The following is an 18459-nucleotide window of genomic DNA, read 5'->3' as shown; positions in this document are numbered from 1 at the left end:
AGACCCTACTCCTTAGTAATAAGTAGAATTTGAAGATACATGAGTCCTTGATAATAGATTATGAATTCCAAGCATATTTCCTACTATTAGGAAGCACGATACTGTTATAAACTCAGGGGGACCTGCATGTATCATCAATAATTGATTCACAATGGCTATGTAACCCGAAGAGGTGGCATTGCGTGGTGGCTAAGAGCACTAGCTTTGGAGTCAGAGTGCCTGGTTCAAATCCCGCACTTCAACTTACCTCTGGGTTAGTTTTGGCACGCTCACCTCTGTGTCTCAATTCCTCATCTACAAAAGGAAATAATAATAGTATAATTGGGAGAATTAAATGTGTAAGTCATATAAAACCTAGAGTAAGCTCTTGACAAATGTTAGCCATTAAAATTCTTTTCAATTAATAACTTTGGTCCCTTTTTTCTTTATATGATGACCACGTCAAAAGTGCTTGAAACTGCTTATCATATAAGGCTCAGGTATAATAAAAACCACTAAGGCAACAAGAGATTGTTTGAGCAAAGCACTTATTATTAGCCATAACTAGTGTTTATTTGCCTTATCTTGTACCACTCCCTCTGCTCATCATTGCTACAGCCTCACTGGCCTAGGACTTGCCAAGTGGTTTCCCACCTCGGGGCCTGGCTGCTTTCTATTTCTTATGCCTGGAATGGTTTTTGCTCTCTCTTGATGTGGCTAGCTCATTCTCATCCTTCATGCACCAGCTCAAATTTCTCCTACACAGAGCAGTCTTCTCCAACTGCCCTGCGGCTCCACCTCTGACACCCAGTGGCCATCCATCACATCACCTCTTGATTTCCTCCCTGACATTCACCACGCTCAGCATGCCTTCGTCTGTGCATTTGCTGAGCTCACTTTCAGAAAGTGAGCTGCAGGAGGGCAGGGACCAGGCTCACATCCCTCTAGCACTGAGAACAGAATCTTCTACATAGAAGTATGGAAATCAGTGGAGACCAACCCGATGAAAACAAGCAGAGGCTATGCATTCCGAATTAGCTCAAACAAGGAGTCAGCCGCCATCACTTGTGTTTTGGCAGAGATTCAGAGGCGGGCAGAGGCGTGGAACGCCCCATCGTGGGAACAAGGGAAGGCTTCAGGTGTGCCCTGGTGTGAGGCTATTGGCATGGGGAAGCTGGAGGTGGGCCAACTTGAAGAGGGCACCTATGTGATTGGTTAGGGGTTCATATTTGGCTTCCTCTGATTGGTCCTAAGTTGGGAGTAGAGACAAAAATTAGGGAAGTTATCAGTAATCAAGTCCTAGCCATTTGGGGCCAATTGTTACCAAAGGTTTTGTTTAGCTTTTTGGATTGTTACTAGAGATAGCAGTCTGATTTCCTGCAAATCTGACTTATAGCAGGCTGACTTCCTGGGCAGTTTATTATAGATATGGAGTCAGTGTCCGGGGCAGGTTGTGGGTCAGAGGTCTATTTTCATACATGGTCTGACCATTGTCCACTTGTACAGTTAGTCTCTCAGAAGTCAGTCGGTACCTATTTGTTGAATGAGTGTGCCAGACACTGTGCTTGGTCTCTTACACACCACTTTGCAAAGTAGGTGTTAGCTACCTTCGTTGTATAGATGAACAGATTTGAGCAGTTTCAGTCACAAGTCCAATTGACATAAAAGCTAGACCTGCCTGGAGGAAAGAGCACGCTGAGCTTTTTGGGAACCAAAGTGAGAGGTATATGGTGGATTACCTCTTTTTATATAAAAAAATAAAAAATATATTTTTAAAAAAGATTGGAGAAGTGGGCTGTGCAAGAGTTGATCGGCTGGCTGGATTGGTGAGGTCAACATGACTCCCAGGTGTCTAGCTTGGGTGCCTGTGTAAGCAGTGGTGCGACCAACAGAAGCAGGTTGACTCTTTTTTATTTTTATTGATTTCAGAGAGGAAGGGAGAGGTAGAGAAAGATAGAAACATCAATGATGAGAGAGAATCATCGATTAGCTGCCTCCTGCACACCGCACATGGGGATCAAGCCAGCAACTCATGCCATGTGCCCTGACTGGGAATCGAACTGTGACCTCCTGGTTCATAGGTCAGCGCTCAACCACTGAGCCATGCCAGCTGAGCCAGAGGTAGACTTTAAAATTACTCTGAAATGTTTACAAAATGACACTATCGATCTTAGAGAAACTTTGGAAAGATAAATAGGTTGTTAGTGCCTGAAGGACAAATAGAAAAGAATTCCTAAAGGTGTATTTCCTGAGCATGCCTCACCGTAGAGACCCTTGGTTGCCACAGGCTGCTAAGCAGAAACTCTCTCAGAGATGCTAATTTCAGCAAAATTAAAAAATTCTTTTAGGCTAGAACTTTACTTTCTACCAAATGCATCACATCAAATCACACTAAAGATGAAATCTGTTTAAAGAGCTGGACCCTCCTTAGAGTAAAGGAAGCTCTTTATGTTTTGAGCACTTTCTCAATGCTGGGTCATTATGATTCCTCGGGAATCATAAGATTTATGAACCAGCAAGAGGCCTTGGAAAATTAGCTGCATGTCTTCACTCATTCTGTTGTTTCATCGTAGACTGTAGGAGTTCACTGCTGCTGCTTTGAAGCGGGGCCTCATTGCACATTCAAGCCAAATGCATGCGATATTACAGATAAATTGCTGCAGTTAACTGCCATGGGTAAATCTTTAAAAACATCTCAAGCGTCTGTAGGTTAATAAAATCCGGTAATTAACAATAAAGCAGGATGTTGCTGTCATAAACTGCCTGGTGCTGATCAGCACATGTGGATGAAAGCCTGTCATTTACTTTAAGTGCTGTGACACAATCTGTCTTCTAATTAAACTGCCACCGCGGCATTGTCCAAATACAAAGAAAAACGGGGCTCCCGGCCAGTGATTTCAGAGGTTCCTTGCCCATAAAGCAGACACTTGAGCTCATGCCTTGCGGTCCTAGAACACGAATGATCGTTAAACCCTATTTTCGCTTGCTTAGGCCATGCTAGCAAGAATGTTGAGAGGTGCAAAGGAGAAATCCTCATGCCCTGCCAGTTACAAGTCCCCACTGCTAGAAGCCTCAGGGTTGGCTGCATGGCCCTGAGCACATTCCAGCAGTTAGTAATGCGAGTGGCCCTGGTCATCTTCTCTTTTGATGAACACAAATGGTGACTATCTGTCAACAGCAGTAAGCTCACCCTGGCCTCTGGCCCACCCACCCCTGGAGCACCAGCATCATGGCCCTCAAGATGGATGAGCTCAGCCGAGTCTCACACCTCCCGCAATTAACTCTCAGCCTGAGTCAAAGCTGTCCGAACCCACGCACAGGCATTTGAGAATGACCAGTTGTTGACACTTCAAAATGATTTGCTCCCAAGAAACACAGCGGATACTGAATCAGGGAAGTAACCCAGGTCTGCTGCTGTCTCTTCAAAGCAATCAAACATTTTTTTTAATTGAGGTAAAATTCACACACAAAATTCACATTTTAACCACTTTAAAGTCTATAATTCAGTGGCTTTTAGTATATTCAAAAAGGTTATGCAAACATCGCCACTAATTCCAGATCCTTTTTGTTATCCCGAAAAGAAATTCTATACCCATTAAGCAGCCAGTTATTGACTCCCACCTCCAGCCCCTAACCTCTGGCAACCATCAGTCTGTGTCTGTCTCTCTCTGGATTTGCCTATATGGACACTTGATATAAATGGAATCTTACATATAATATGTAGCTTTTTTTAAGTCTGGCTTCTAGCACTTATAATGTTTCAAGATTTATCTATATTGTAGCATTTATCAGAACTTCATTCCTTTTTTAAATATTTTTTTATTGTTGACAGTATTACAGATGTTACCCAACTTTCCTCCCCTTTCTCCCCCTCCTCCCAGCCCCTGCCCCACGCTAGGCCTTCACCACTCTATTGTCTGTATCCATTGGCTATGCATATATGTACATAAATTCTTTTTTTAAAATATATTTTATTGATTTTTTACAGAGAGGAAGGGAGAGGGAGAGAGAACTAGAAACATCGATGAGAGAGAAACATCAATCAGCTGCCTCCTGCACACCCCCTACTGGGGATGTGCCCGCAACCAAGGTACATGCCCTTGACCGGAATCGAACCTGGGACCCCTGAGTCGGCAGGCTGACGCTCTATCCACTGAGCCAAACCGGTTAGGGCTGTACATAAATTCTTTGGTTAATCTCTTCCCATCTCTCCTGGCTTCCCCTTTGAGATATATCAGTCTGTTCCGTGCATTCATGCCTCTGGACCTGTTGTTCATCATTTTATTATGTTTATTAGATTCCACATATGAATGAGATCATGTGCTACTATATCTTTCTCTGACTGGCTTATTTCACTCAGCACAATATTTTCCAGTTCCATCCATGCTGTCACAAAGGGTAAGAAGTCCTTCTTTTTTACAGCTGCATAGTATTCCATTGTGTAGATGTACCACAGCTTTTTATCCACTCATCTACTGATGGGCACTTGGGCTGTTTCCAGATCTTAGCTATTGTAAATAACGCCGCTATGAGCATAGGGGTGCGCATATTCTTCCTATTTGGTGTTTTGGGCTTCTTATGATATATTCCTAGAAGTGGGATCGCTGGGTCAAATGGGAGTTCCATTTTTAATTTTTTGAGTAAATTCCATACTATTTTCCATAGTGGCTGCATCAGTCTGCATTCCCACCAGCAGTGCACTAGGGTTACCTTTTCTCCACATCCTCGACAGCACTTGTCACTTGTTGATTTGTTGATGGTAGCCATTCTGACAGGTGTGAAGTAATACCTCATTGCAGTTTTAATTTGCACCTCTCTGATGATCAGTGATGTTGAGCATTTTTTCATATGTCTATTGGCCATCTGTATGTCTTCTTTGGAGAAGTGCCTATTCAGGCCCTGTGCCCATTTATTCAATTGGGTTATTTGTCTTCTTTTTGTTGAGCTGTATGAATTCTTTATATATTTTGGAAATTAACCCCTTATCAGAGGTATCGTTGGCAAATATGGTCTTCCAAACAGTGGGATCCCTTTTCATTTGGATGGTGGTTTCTTTTGCTGTGCAAAAGCTTTTTAGTTTGGTGGGTGCATTCACTTTGTGAAAATCCATCCATCCGTCTTGGGACTTGTGCCATTTTCTGTATGTGTGTTACACTTCCAGAAGATCACCCCCCCCCCGCCACCCAATGCTTTGAGAATTCCAAATTGGAGGAAAATATTTTCAGCTGAGAGAATAAGGGGACTGTCTTCACAAGGAAACTAACTTTCAGGCTTTATGTTATACTGTTACTGAGATTCATCACAATTAGGATAAGGTGGCTTTATTTTCAGGTAAGCAGATGACATCATTATTAAGAACTTACTATGTGCCAGTGCCAGGCAAGATCTGACTTCTTTGTGCATATCAATCTACTGGCTCCTCACAGCACCCCTATGAAGTAGGTTACTATTGTCTCCATTTGACAGAGGAAAACACTAAGACATGGTGAATTGACATAAGTGGTGAAGCCAGCATGCAAACTGCTCAGTGCAGCTCACCTCTTCTCCAAAGAGCAGCAGTCCTCAGTGTGGTCCAGGCATCCTCAGGGGTCCCAAGACCCTTCAGCGGGGTCCACAAGGTTCAAAACTGTATTTATATAATATTAAGACATTATTTGCCTTTTTCACTCTCATTTTCTCAGTGTATGTTGGTATTTTCCAGACCATACAATGTCTGCTATCAAAGCAGATTGAATGCAGAAGCAGATAGGAGAGCCCAGCTTTCTTCTATTAAGCCAGACACTGAAGGGGTTTACAAAAATGGGAAACAATGTTTTGTGTGTGTGTGTGTGTGTGTGTGTGTGTGTGTGTGTGTGTGTGTGACTTAAAACAACACACATTTATTCTCTTACAGTTCGGGAGTTCAGAAGTCTAAAATCAAAATGTAGGTAGGGCTGTGTTCCTTCTGAGGCTTCGGGCTTCAACAGAGAATCCATTTCCCTGAATTTTTTTATTTTTATTTTTTAGCGTCTAGAGGCTGCCTGCATTCCCTTAGCTTGTGACCTGTTCCTCGAATCACTCCAACCTCTTGTTTCTGTTGTCTCATCTCCTACACTGTCTTTGACCCTCCCGCCTCCCTCTTACAAGGACTCTTGTGATTACCCTGGGCCCACCTGGATAACCAGCATAATCGCCCCATCTCCATATCCTTCACTCAATTCACTTCTGCAAGTCCATTTTGCCATAGAAGGTAAACCCATTAACAGGTTCCAGGGATTAGGAGGTGGACATCTTGGGGGGCCATTGTTCAGGCTCCCACACCTGCTTTGCTATGTATTCTTTCAGCAACTCTGCATCTGTGGCGATAACCATCCATACAACTCTGTGCTATTTGGGCTTCAATGTCTGCCCTGCTCACATCCCCTGGAAGGGACAGTGCAGGTACCATATGACTCCCCCCTCCTTGGCATGGCAATGGTTGATGAATAGTGGGTCTGTTTTCTGGTTAATAACCTGTCGTCCCATTGACTTGCCTTGTATCAGCAAGTGATACAATTCTAAAGAATTTGGATGAAATTGTACAAGGAATGTAGTAGTTTCTTTATTTTATTTTTTTCCTGGGGACACACTTTATTTTTTTAATTTATTAGGGTGACATTGGTTAATAAAATTATGTAGGTTTCAGGTGAATGCCATTCTTTTTTTGTCTGTTAATCCTCACCCTAGGATGTTTTTCCATCGATTCTTCCTCGCCTCCCCCCATTGATTCTTAGAAAGAGTGGAAGGGAGAGGAAGGGACAGAGAGAGAGGAATGCCATTCTTCTCATAGCTTTTTGTCTTACAAAATATAGTCATTTTTTTTTATAAATTACATTATTCATGTAACTATTTAATGGGCTTGTCATGGCTTTTAATAAATAAATATTTAACCTTTTTCTGTTTCAATATTAAAGTGATAACTACCTATAGATATAACTCACGTAAACTAAAGTGCTTGGCAGTCCTCGGTCATTTATAAAGAGTGTGAAGGGGTCCTGAGACCAACGGTTTGAGCGCCACAGCCCTCCCCTGTTCTGCCTAGTGGGGTGGTCACAGAAAAGCTGGTTTTGTGGCCAGAGCAGCAGCTTTGGAGTCCGAGCCGCCTCAGTTTGAGACGTGGCACATAAAAGCTCACCTTCCCTTTCCTGCCGTGAAGCTGGACCTGATATTGCCGACATCCTGGGGAGGCTGTGAGCCCTGACTGGGAGAACGCCTGGTAAGCACTTCGCCAGCGGCACCGGTCCTGGAATTGTTCTTGTGTCACCCGCAGGTGATGGACTTTTACTGCCAGTCTTGTGAGACCGCCATGTGTCGGGAGTGCACTGAGGGGGAGCACGCGGAACACCCCACAGTGCCCCTCAAGGACGTGGTGGAGCAGCACAAGGCCTCACTCCAGGTCCAGCTGGACGCTGTCAACAAAAGGTGCGCACATCTCCCCCAGGCTCCCAACTGGCCGCGGGGTCAGGCTTGGCCTCAGGGTCTCTTGTCTCAGGAGGATGGCAGGTTCATGTCACCCAAATAAATTCTTTGATCATGCGTCTGTAGTCATAAACTGGTGAGTGGAGAGTCATCCCCTGGCCTTTGGCAAAATTCCCCTTTATGTTATGAGTGGTGGCATTTTTGTTTTAGTACCTTAGTGTGATTATGAATAAAATATACTTGAGGAAAGTGGTCTCAGGGGATCTCTAAAATTCGCACGTGAAACCAGGCTCTCTGAAGAGCCTTTCTTATCTGCTGTTCTTGACACACTTACAGGCCCATTGTGTTGCCTGTGACTGGCTGTTCTCTGCTGGAGCCCAGCAAAATGGTACCGAGCAGTGATTGCTCCATTTTCTTTATGTTTCCCTGCGTTCAGGCCCCCCTCTCTCTCTTTTTTTTTTTTTTTTTGGCATGGAATCGAAGGAACAGAGTAGCTGTGTGATGCATGAGAAAGAACAAAGAGAGGAAATAAATAGCCGGCTGAAAGAAAATCTCTTCACCAACAGTTGTACTGAAAAAAAAAAGTGTGGTTATTCTATACTAATTAAAAGAACTTGGAAACTTGCAAGAAGATCCCAGGGAACACTGAGTTTGGATAAGTTTTTCATGTGACTGAGAAAAAAGATCCAGCTATATGTTTAGAAGAGTGGGTCTCAGCCATGGATAATTATTCACGTGCATGCACACACACACACACACACACACACACACACACACACCAGGGACATTTAGCAATGTGTGGACTCAATTTAGTGTCACAACTATGTGTGTGGGGAGGGGTGTGTGTGTGTGCTATTGGCATCTGGTAGAGGACCGGATGCTGTTAAACATCTGTAATGCACAGCACAGTCCTCTATAACAAAAAAATTCTCTGGCCCAAAATACAAACCGTCAAGATTGAGAAAACCTGGTTTAGAGTGTGAGGAAAAGATGGGATCCAGAGAGCTTCAAAGTACCATCCATTATTAAAAGTAGATGACTGGCCCAGCGGCATGGTTGAGCATTGACCTAAGAACCAGGAGGTCAGGGTTCAATTCCCCACCAGGGCACATGCCAGGGTGGCAGGCTCAGTCCCCAGTGTGGGGCGTGCAGGAGGCACCAGTCAATGATTCTCTCTCATCACTGATGTATCTGTCTCTCTCCCTTCCTCTCTGAAATCAATAAAAAATATATTTTTAAAAGTATTTGACTGTGGTAGATGGAAATAAACATGGACCCTCAAAGTCTCTTTCAAAGGCTGTAATTACGTCTTATTCGTTTTGTTCTTCAGTTATTACTTCTTAAAGATGATCAGAGGCACACAGAATGTTTCTTGACAAAATACAGTTGCTGTTTTTACTATTTCTGGGTTGATGTTAAATAACCATGATCTCTTAACAACTGTTCCTCTAGGCTCCCAGAAATAGATTCTGCTCTCCAGTTCATCTCGGAAATCATTCATCAGTTAACCAATCAGAAGGCCAGCATCGTGGATGACATCCATTCCACCTTTGATGAGCTCCAGAAAACTCTAAATGTGCGCAAGAGTGTGCTGCTTATGGAACTGGAGGTCAACTATGGCCTCAAACACAAAGTAAGGCTCCAGCTGTCCTTACCGATGTCCTGGAAGAGACTCGATGTCTGGGGCACTTCATGGCACTGGCTTGCTGCCTTCTAATAGCAGCAAAGCGGGGCGCCAGTGGGTCCCTAGGTGTCACTGTGGCACAGTCAAGAGTAGTTTTCATTTAATGGCATACCCAGCTTTTTTTTCTCTCCTTCCTGTTGTCAGCAAAACTCTAAATCTGTGACTTTAAGTCCCAATTTATCATTTGACACAGGTTGAAGATGAAGTAATGCGTTCAGGATTTAGGGTTCAACCGGATTGTTTTCCTTCCCTAATTATAACGTCTAATAGTCTCTTAATTGCTCCCTCACCCACACCAACCTGTTAGTCAACTTCAAAGGGAGCCCAGCCTGCAGCCTTTGTTTAACTCTGCCTGTGGAGCCCGAAGCCGGGTAAAGCCTGGTACGAAAAGCTTCTGAGATTCAAGCGGGAATGTGTTCTCATTCCTCCGGTTCTGTTCCTTTAAGAGGTTGACAGGGGAGCTTTGGACATGAAAGGGAAGATACCGCATAATGAATATTTCAGAGGTCAAGCACGGTCATCTGTTTGCTAAGCTCTGGGTGGTGACGGTTCTGCTCGGTCCTATCAAAAACACGTGACCCAAGAACTATGTGTGTGGGAGACACAGGGCGAGGCGGAACGGAAAGAGAAGGTACTGGGAATGCAGTGTAGGACGGCGCAGGAGAGCCGGGTCCAGTGAGTGAAATCGAACACCCCTTGCTGGGAGCCACGGGCGGGCGTGGGCAGGTGCAGAACCGGGCTCCGGCCCAGGGAAGGCCCGGCCCCAGTGCGCGCTGCACCGCGTCCTGGGGGTTGAGCTCCCGCGCTGCAGGGAGCGCTCATCCTGCGCGTTTCCTCCCTGCAGGTGCTCCAGTCGCAGCTGGATACCCTGCTCGAGGGGCAGGAGAGTATTAAGAGCTGCAGCAACTTCACGGCGCAGGCCCTCAACCATGGCACGGAGACGGAGGTGCTGCTGGTGAAGAAGCAGATGAGCGAGAAGCTGAACGAGCTGGCCGACCAGGACTTCCCGCTGCACCCGCGGGAGAACGACCAGCTGGATTTCATCGTGGAGACCGAGGGGCTCAAGAAGTCCATCCACAACCTCGGGACCATCTTAACCACCAACGCCGTCGCCTCCGAGACGGTGGCCACGGGCGAGGGGCTGCGGCAGACCATCATTGGGCAGCCCATGTCCGTGACCATCACGACCAAGGACAAGGACGGGGAGCTCTGCAAAACCGGCAATGCCTACCTCACGGCGGAGCTGAGCACGCCCGACGGCAGCGTGGCCGACGGGGAGATCCTGGACAACAAGAACGGCACGTACGAGTTCCTGTACACCGTGCAGAAGGAAGGGGACTTCACGCTCTCGCTGCGGCTCTACGACCAGCACATCCGAGGCAGCCCCTTTAAGCTGAAGGTGATCCGGTCGGCAGACGTGTCGCCCACCACGGAGGGCGTGAAGAGGCGCGTGAAATCCCCGGGAAGCGGCCACGTAAAGCAGAAGGCCGTGAAACGACCCGCGAGCATGTACAGCACCGGGAAGAGAAAAGAGAACCCCATCGAGGACGACCTGATCTTCCGCGTGGGTAAGGGGGCGGCGGGCGCGCCTGCAGGTGGGGGGTTAGGGCGCCCCGGGAGAGCGGCTGCGAGGAGGCGCGCTGCAGGGCAGGGCCTCTCCCCGCGGGAGAAGAAGATCCTGGACGATTTCCTGAGCTGCGCTTCTGCAGCCGCTTTCTCTGGAGACAGGAGGATGCGTTTCCCCCTCCTCCTTTTTCAAAACTCCGTGCCTCCCCTCCCTCTCTCCCTCTCTTTCTCCTTTTTTTTTTTTAACGGGCAGTGCTGCCTGTTCATTGTAGGAAATTGGAAACCCAAAAGAAGCAAAAAGAGAATTAGGAAAATATCAGCGCTCATTCATAATCTGGCAATTTTAAAGGAATGTTGGCCCTCGTTTACCTCCCTGTAGGAATGTCCTTGGCGTCCTCCCGCCTGCCCGAAAGGCAGAGAGATTGTGCTGTCAGATAGCCTAACCCAAAGGCGGAGCGATGTGCTATCCGATAGCCTTCAGCTTCTCTGAAACCTGCCAGCCGGGCTGTGGTGTGGGCCGCGGGCCTGATGCCTCCCTGTCACTGCCTCTGCACTCCTGTAAGGGCTGGGCTGGGGGGGGGGGGGGGAGGAGGAGGGGGAAGCAGGGGGGGGGGGGACACGTGGTGCATTGCAAGTTGTGCTCACCTCCGGTGTGTTAGCTGGAGAGCAGCCCCCAAATGGGGAGGATGGGTGGAGACCGGGAGAATGGAATGGGGTTAGGGTGGAGGCAGAAGGCTTCGCAGGAGCCAAGAGATTGGGGTATGCAAATAGCCCATCCCTTCTGATTTATTGCTTCTGTTTTTTTCTCTTTTTTTTACTATCAAAACAAAAATTTATTGAGACTAATGTTATTTTTAGCTGTTTATTTTTCTCGGTAGAAAGCAAACTAGATGTAAACAAACAATTTGATAAAACTTTTTTTTTTCATGTTTATATTGATTTGAGAGAGAGAAAGGGAGAGGGAGAGATAGAAATATCAACATGGATTGGCTGCCTTCCACCCCGCCCCCCCCCCCGCCCCCGCCCCCGCCCCCCAAAACCCAGGCCTGTGTCCTGACTGGGAATTGAACCTGGGACCTCTTGGAACATGGGTAGATGCTCAACCACTGAGCTACACCGGCCAGGCCCAGATTTGATAATTCTTAAGAAAAAAAAGAGTCTGCATTTTAGTTACTGTATCCAAAAGTAGGTCTAACCCTCTTCTCTTTCTGCCTCTTCAGTCCTTATTGTAGTATCTCTAAAAGGGCTCTGCCGCGTGTATTAAATGACACACATAGAAAAACAATTCTGTGGTTCAAATAAATTGGGGAAACCTTAGCTTTAAGTGAAGGAAATGGGGATTTTTTTAAAAATTGCAGAACCTTTAGAATCTGCTGATGTGCACTTTAAGTCTCCTAGGCAGGGGAGGGATGACAGGCAGCACTTCCAAACTTTTCTGATCATAGAACTTTCCCATGGAACATCTTGGGGTGATGGCTCCTTGGAATATTCCTGGGCAAAGCTATTCTATGTTCGCACATCAGGCTGAATCTTGGTGAGGACTGTGATGTGATATGTCAGTTGTCTGCTCAGAGCATGGAGGTCTGGTACATTCACTGGCCATTTGTGCAGTGTGGGTGCAGACATGGATCCACCCGCCAAAGCAGAGTGGGTGAGCTGGGGCGGGTGCAGGATTGGGAGCCTCCCAGGTCTGCCACTCCGGTTCTGCCAGGTAGTTGAACCTTGGGCAGGTCTCCCAGCTTCCCTGGCCTTCAGCTTCCGTGTCCATCAAGTGAAAGTACAAATATCTGCTTCTGAGAATTGTTCTAAGTTCCAAGAGTAATGCCTGGCATGTGGGGGGAGCCAAGTATGGCTTTTGCACATGCAATTGAAGGTTGTTAGAGTTTACCTAGTATCCTCTCAAACAACGTAACTCGCGGCTGCCCACTGATGTCCTGCAGTAAGAACAAACTCAGTCTCAAATTCAAAATCCCCCCACCCCCAGCCAAGGGACCCCTGTCTACTTGCCCGGGCACTGTGCAGAGAGGAGAAAGGCTCAGACCCGGGTCCAATTCTGGCCCTGATTCTTTTTGCCAGCTGGGCAACTGACTTACCCTTTCTTAACCTGGTTTCCCTCCTCTGTAGGACAAAGGGGATGAAATGTTACCTAACTCTTAAGGTGGTTGTGTCATTGAAAGAGAGAGTTCTTGTAATAGGGCTGGCACTTGCCTGTGTATAGTAAGTGCTCAGTTCATGGTAGCTGTTATTTTACTGTTATTATCAATCATCATCATCTCTACCTGTGATTGTCCCGAGTATTTCCCTAGGGATATTTCCCTCCAACTATTGGCTTTGAATTCTTAGCTCCCACCCTATAGGAGGATCTGCTCTCTCCCCTTAAACATTTGTAAAGTGCTTAGAACAGTGCCTGGCAAGCAGCACTGTGTCCATGATTATTAATGAAGTAAACATGGTGGATTATGACCAAATCCAGCTTCTAACTGTTTGGCTTGAGTGATGTAGAGGAGCGAGGCAGTAGAGTGAGTGACAGTTAAGGCTGAGGGCTCTGAGGCTAGACCTCCGTGGGTTCCAGCCCCAACACCGACACTTTCTCATCTGTGCAATCTTGGGTAACTTACCTAACCTCTCAGTTCCTCAGCTTCCTTCATAAAATGGGGATTTAAAAAAACACACACATCCTACTAAATAGGGGTTGTGACGATTAAACAAATTAATAAATTAATACGCAAAAGACCTTGGAAGATAGGCAATGTAGGGAATACTAATGAACATATTCATAGTGGTAGTATAGAAGTAATAGTTAACCTAAGGAGTTAAGAACATGGTAAGTAAAGAGCTCAAAAGCCTGATTACCTCATTTTGAATCCCGGCCTTCTATTCATTGACCATATGATTTAGTGAAGATTATTTAACCTCTCTGTGTTCAGTTTCTTCATCTGTAACATGGGGATGCTTAACACGTATGTCACTTGGTAAGGATTAAAGTGGTACATGCGAAGGCTTAGAACAGTGCAGGCACATGATAAGGACTCCGTAACTGTGACTATTGTTGTTGTCCGCATCAACCAAGTTAGGGGAAGTCAGAGGAAGAGAGGTATGTTTCAGTTTTCATCATCCAGGCTGAAGTGTCCCATAGGCAATTTGGAGTTGGAAGCTCAGCAAAGAAGTCAGGGCTAGACATCAATTTGGAAATGAAATGTATAGAGAAGTTGCTTTAAAGCATGAGTTTCAATGAAATGTCCAAGATAGGCGTTGTGATTCTGGGAGGAATGGATGGGGAATGGAAGCAGGAGGAAGGAGCAGGCATTGTCTGAGCCAGGCAGCGTGCAGCCCACTTCTGCGTCATCTTATTTAAAACCTTTAGCAAGTATAATATACGTTCAGTTCCCAATGTCCCCACAGGATAATGTACCCACTACAGCACCATTTGTGGTGTGCTGGAGTTAGCTTATCCTGGCTCTCACACCACCTCCCAACTCTGTCCAGTGACTTCATGTTGGTAGCTCTAAATCAGTGAGTGGGGTGGGTGGGGAGGGGAGCATTTATATCTAGAAATGGGCAAATGCTACAAATCAGAGCTCCTCTCCAGCCCCCCAACCCTTGCCCCTCAAGAACTAAATTGCTGGGACAACATCCATTATCCTTCCCATAGAAGGAATGGAGGCTCAGAGGGCTGGTCTAGGAGCCCAAGCTGTCTGTGACGCTCAGGCCTATGCCTTTTCAATTGCACAATAACTCCTCTTCATCTGAAATGTCCTTTCACTACTGTAGTTTTTCAAAGTTGAGGAATTTGATACCTCCCACGCCTGAAAACTTAATGATATGCCCACAGTGAATGAGTTATTGTGTTTCTCTAATATTGTATTGCAAAATAGTCTTGAATGAGTTTAGGGAAGTAGCTTAGAGCATCTGTTGACGGTGATTCCTTGAAACACTGAGATTATTTTCCCCTACAGTGTCAAGTTTGCTGACTAGAAGCCACCAGCTGGTTTTGTCAGCTATTAAAGATAGTCTCTGAACAAAAGGGAAGCCAGAAGACGTGGGAGGGAGTGAAAGAATTACAGTTGAATTGTTTCAAATGATGTAATGAAGACACCATACCTTAGTGAGTGCATGGGAAGTGAACGAAGCACTCATTTGTACTCTAGAGCAGTGAGCTTTTTTTTTTTTTCCCATGTAAAATCACTTAGCGTGAGTTCAGAGGCTTTACAGAACACAGGGCATTTTACGCCCTTTCCCATGCCTCACCTCCAAAAACTACCACCTCCCCTCCCTGGAATCTTGGAGGAAGGAGACGGTACTAATTTGGCATCTGAGGTCATTATAGCACCCTGCCCTCACCCACCTTGAGCATCTCATCCTTGGGAACTGTTCTTGCATGTCAAGTGGGAAAAGATGCCAATAATATTTACCAAGTCCTAGCGAGGCACAGTGCTGTGTTGTAGGGTGCAATAGGAAAGATGTTACCTTGCCCTAGGAGAGCTCACATTTTAGTGAGGGACACAGTTACACAGTGAAAATACTGTGTGGTAAGGAATGGAATAATCTAAAGGATTAGATTATTGTGAACCCAAAGGGTAATTATCCGCACTCACCTCAGAAACCTAGCATTCTAAAGTCCAATTAGAAGGATGCACCGTGCGTATCAGAAAAAATGTGTTATGTGAATCTCCTAATCTCCTGGTCAGGAGAACCCAGGTTTTAGTCTTCCTTCTGTCTCTATTGCCTTTGTGATGTGTCTAGTTTCAATTTTGCATCTCTGAAATGGACCGATAGAGAATATTTATCATGTTAACTCATGGGGTTATAAAGCGTGCATGAGAGAAAGTATATGAAAGTGCTTTAAGTATTATGCAACATTTCATTTTCCCATGAATTAATGTGGGTTGTAATTTACTCAGTCATTAATAATTCATTCGGGCACTTACTCACTCAACAAACATCTGTTAAGCACCTACTTGAAGATCCTGCGTTAGACCTTATATTTGGCTCATTTTCATCTCTTGCTTTATCCCATTCTAAGTATCTTGATTTACTTAGCATGAATTTTCCCAATAAGTCATGGGGCGGGGGGAGGCTTATAGTTATTGATCCTCTATTTCAGTCCAGGGTCCTGTTACCTTGTTGCCTTACTTCTGTAATTTTCCTGGAGGCATGGGTGGAAGTGAGTATAGTTTAACATATGGGAAAAACAAGTTTCATTCTCCGATGGCATTGTTGCCAGGTTATTTATAATTATTTTTAAAACTCGGGTTACTTGCTTTACTAGCCAAATGTAACCATCAAATGAAATCTTTTATATCAAAGTAGCAGGAAAAGATTTTATAAGTACTTCTTGTGTTTTGTGTTACATTTTTATTTGTTACGAAAGAACTAATTTTCATTTATACTTAGAATACTTTGGGGGAATTTTTCTACAGACTAAATAGAATTTACTAAAAATCTTGAAGAGTAAAGCATGAACCCAAATTATTTCTAACTTCTGGGATTTTTGTTTATTTTATTTTGGCCTCAAGACACTTTATCAACCCTTGGGCTGTGGGCATTTCAGTATAATGATAATATGCTGTAGTTCTGCATCATTACTCAACATCAGGATTTTCCTAGTTTAACTGCTAATAAAAAATAGGATTTAGTTGTCCCTCTAGAGCAGGGGTGGGGAACCTTTTTTCTGCCAAGGGCCATTTGAATATTTATAACGTCATTCTCAGGCCATACAACATTATCAACTTAAAAGTTATGTTGCCATGGAAAAAGCTCCCAGATTTATTGAATTTTGAGTCCCGCCTGCGGTTGCCTTGGCAGGGCCAGACCAAATGATAAGGCTGTGCCTGCAGGCCAGATGTTCCTCACCCCTGCTCTAGAGTATGCTGCTGGTTTTCTTTAATCCTCGGGAGTAATGTTGTGATCCTGCTGTGCTTAAAAAACACAAATATAGGTTTTAAAAAGATGATGACCAATAATTCTGACAAGACTAAAGGTGCTCATTAGAATCAGGAGGTTGGCCCTGTCAGATGTGGCTGTGTCCTTCCGTGCACCAAAAGGTTGCTGGATCCCCAGTAGGGGGCGTGCAGGAGGCAGCCGATCTACGTTTCTCCCTTCCTCTCTTTCTAAAAATCATACTTTAAAATAAAATAAAACCAACAACTTGAAAAAAAAAAGAATCAAGCGATATTACCAGTAATGCACCCCCAGCTACTTGTAAACTGAGCCATGTAATTTAAGGAAACAGATTTTTTCAAATAATATAAAATTAAAATGGCAATGCCTATTCCATGTAGCTCTTTTAAAAATGTATAAGTAACCTCGGACTAACATACCAGTATGTGCCTCCAACCCTGTGATTTTATTTACGTGTCGGGCAACAGACTCAAGCTCTAGTTAACTTGAGACCAAGCATAAGAGCTGGGCCAGCACATCCCTTGGAGCTCAGTGCAGGTTGGAGAAAGAGTGTTGGCCTGGCAGCGTGGCCTTCGTGGCAGTTCCACTGCGCTCATGACCCAGTACTGGCAGGAACTGAGCACCTCACATTCATTTCAAACTGGGCAGCGTCTTTCTTTGCCTTGTTCTGAATGATATTGATGTGGAGAGTCTAACTAAATGTCTTCCCAAGTTTCTCATTTATACCGAGGCTCGAAAGGTGCTTATTTCTGCAAAGAAAATAAAGGGCTAGTGTTTTTCTTCCTCCAGCATCACCTTTATATCTTCAGAAGAAAAATATCTTCGACTGAGTAAGGCACCCCTTAACTCCTAATAAGCACTATTCTCACCATTTTTTTTTTCTTTCTTTCAAATATCAACTGCTGCTGCCTACAGAGCCTTCTCTTGTGGAGTAGGCTTTGTCCTGTGGAGAAGGGAGAAAAGGTTAAATGGGAGAGGGAAGCAGCAGGTTTTTGTCCCCTAGTGGGACCAGCGAACAAGGAAACCAGTGTTCGTTGTCTAGTCTGTCCAGGTGCTTTTTATTTTCTCCCCATTTTCAATATTTCTGACCCCAGCGTGTTTGCCCTCTAAACCAATGTGCACTCCAGCTTTACATCAACCAGGACCTAGAACAGCCTGTTTATGTTCCAATGCAGTTGTAGGACTCTTACTCTTTTTATTGTGCTTCTTTACGTGAGCCTCAGTTCCTCATCTTGCTAACGTCCATGCTTTTCTTTATCAAAGTTGTTTTTTAAAAAAAATATGTTTTCCTTCATTTTATAGAGAGAGGATGAAAGAGGGAGAGAGAGAGAAACATCGATGTGAGAGAGAAACATTGATCAGCTGCCTTCTGCATGCCCCCCACTGGGGACCAAGCCCAAAACCTGGGCATCGAACTGGCAACTATTTGGTGCATGGGGTGATGCTCAATCAACTGAGCCACACCAGCCAGGGCTGTTTATCAAAATTTTTCATAAGTTAAGTTTTTATTCTTGAGAGATCCTGCCCTTACCCCTACTACCTTTTAAACTGAGCATTTTAGAATAATCGTTTCTTGTCCTAGTCCTTCAGTTTTCCTGTATCATTAACCATCTGTTATTGAACCATCAGAGGGAATTACCAAAAACTAGTACCTGGCTCAGTGGATAGAGCATCGGTCTGTGGACTGAAGGGTCCCGGGTTCGATTCCAGTCAAGGGCACATGCCCAGATCGTGGGCTCGATCCCCAGTAGGGACTGTGCAGGAGGCAGCCCATCAATTATTGTCTCCCATCAATGATGTTTCTAGCTCTCTCTCCCTCTCCCTCTTCTCTGAAATCAATAAAAAAAAATATTTAAAAAACAACAAAACTAGTACCATGTTGGCACATACCT

General features: G+C 45.0%; 1 protein-coding gene across 5 annotated transcripts in view; it reads left to right on the top strand.

Moving 5' to 3' along the window:
- The window catches only part of TRIM2 (tripartite motif containing 2), a 97121-nt gene that overhangs the window by 57604 nt on the left and 21058 nt on the right, over positions 1-18459 (top strand). For all 5 annotated transcript variants that reach the window (XM_079771457.1, XM_079771458.1, XM_079771455.1 and 2 more), the window contains exons 4-6: positions 7268-7419; positions 8869-9049; positions 9945-10668. In XM_079771457.1, the coding sequence (XP_079627583.1) occupies positions 7268-7419; positions 8869-9049; positions 9945-10668 (1057 nt within the window). The remainder of the gene's footprint in view (positions 1-7267; positions 7420-8868; positions 9050-9944; positions 10669-18459) is intronic.

Source organism: Cnephaeus nilssonii (genome assembly GCF_951640355.1).
Source record: "Cnephaeus nilssonii genome assembly, chromosome: 5".
Lineage (NCBI taxonomy): Eukaryota > Metazoa > Chordata > Mammalia > Chiroptera > Vespertilionidae > Cnephaeus > Cnephaeus nilssonii.
Note: the sequence above shows the minus strand (reverse complement) of the source record. Positions and strands in the feature narration are given on the sequence as shown.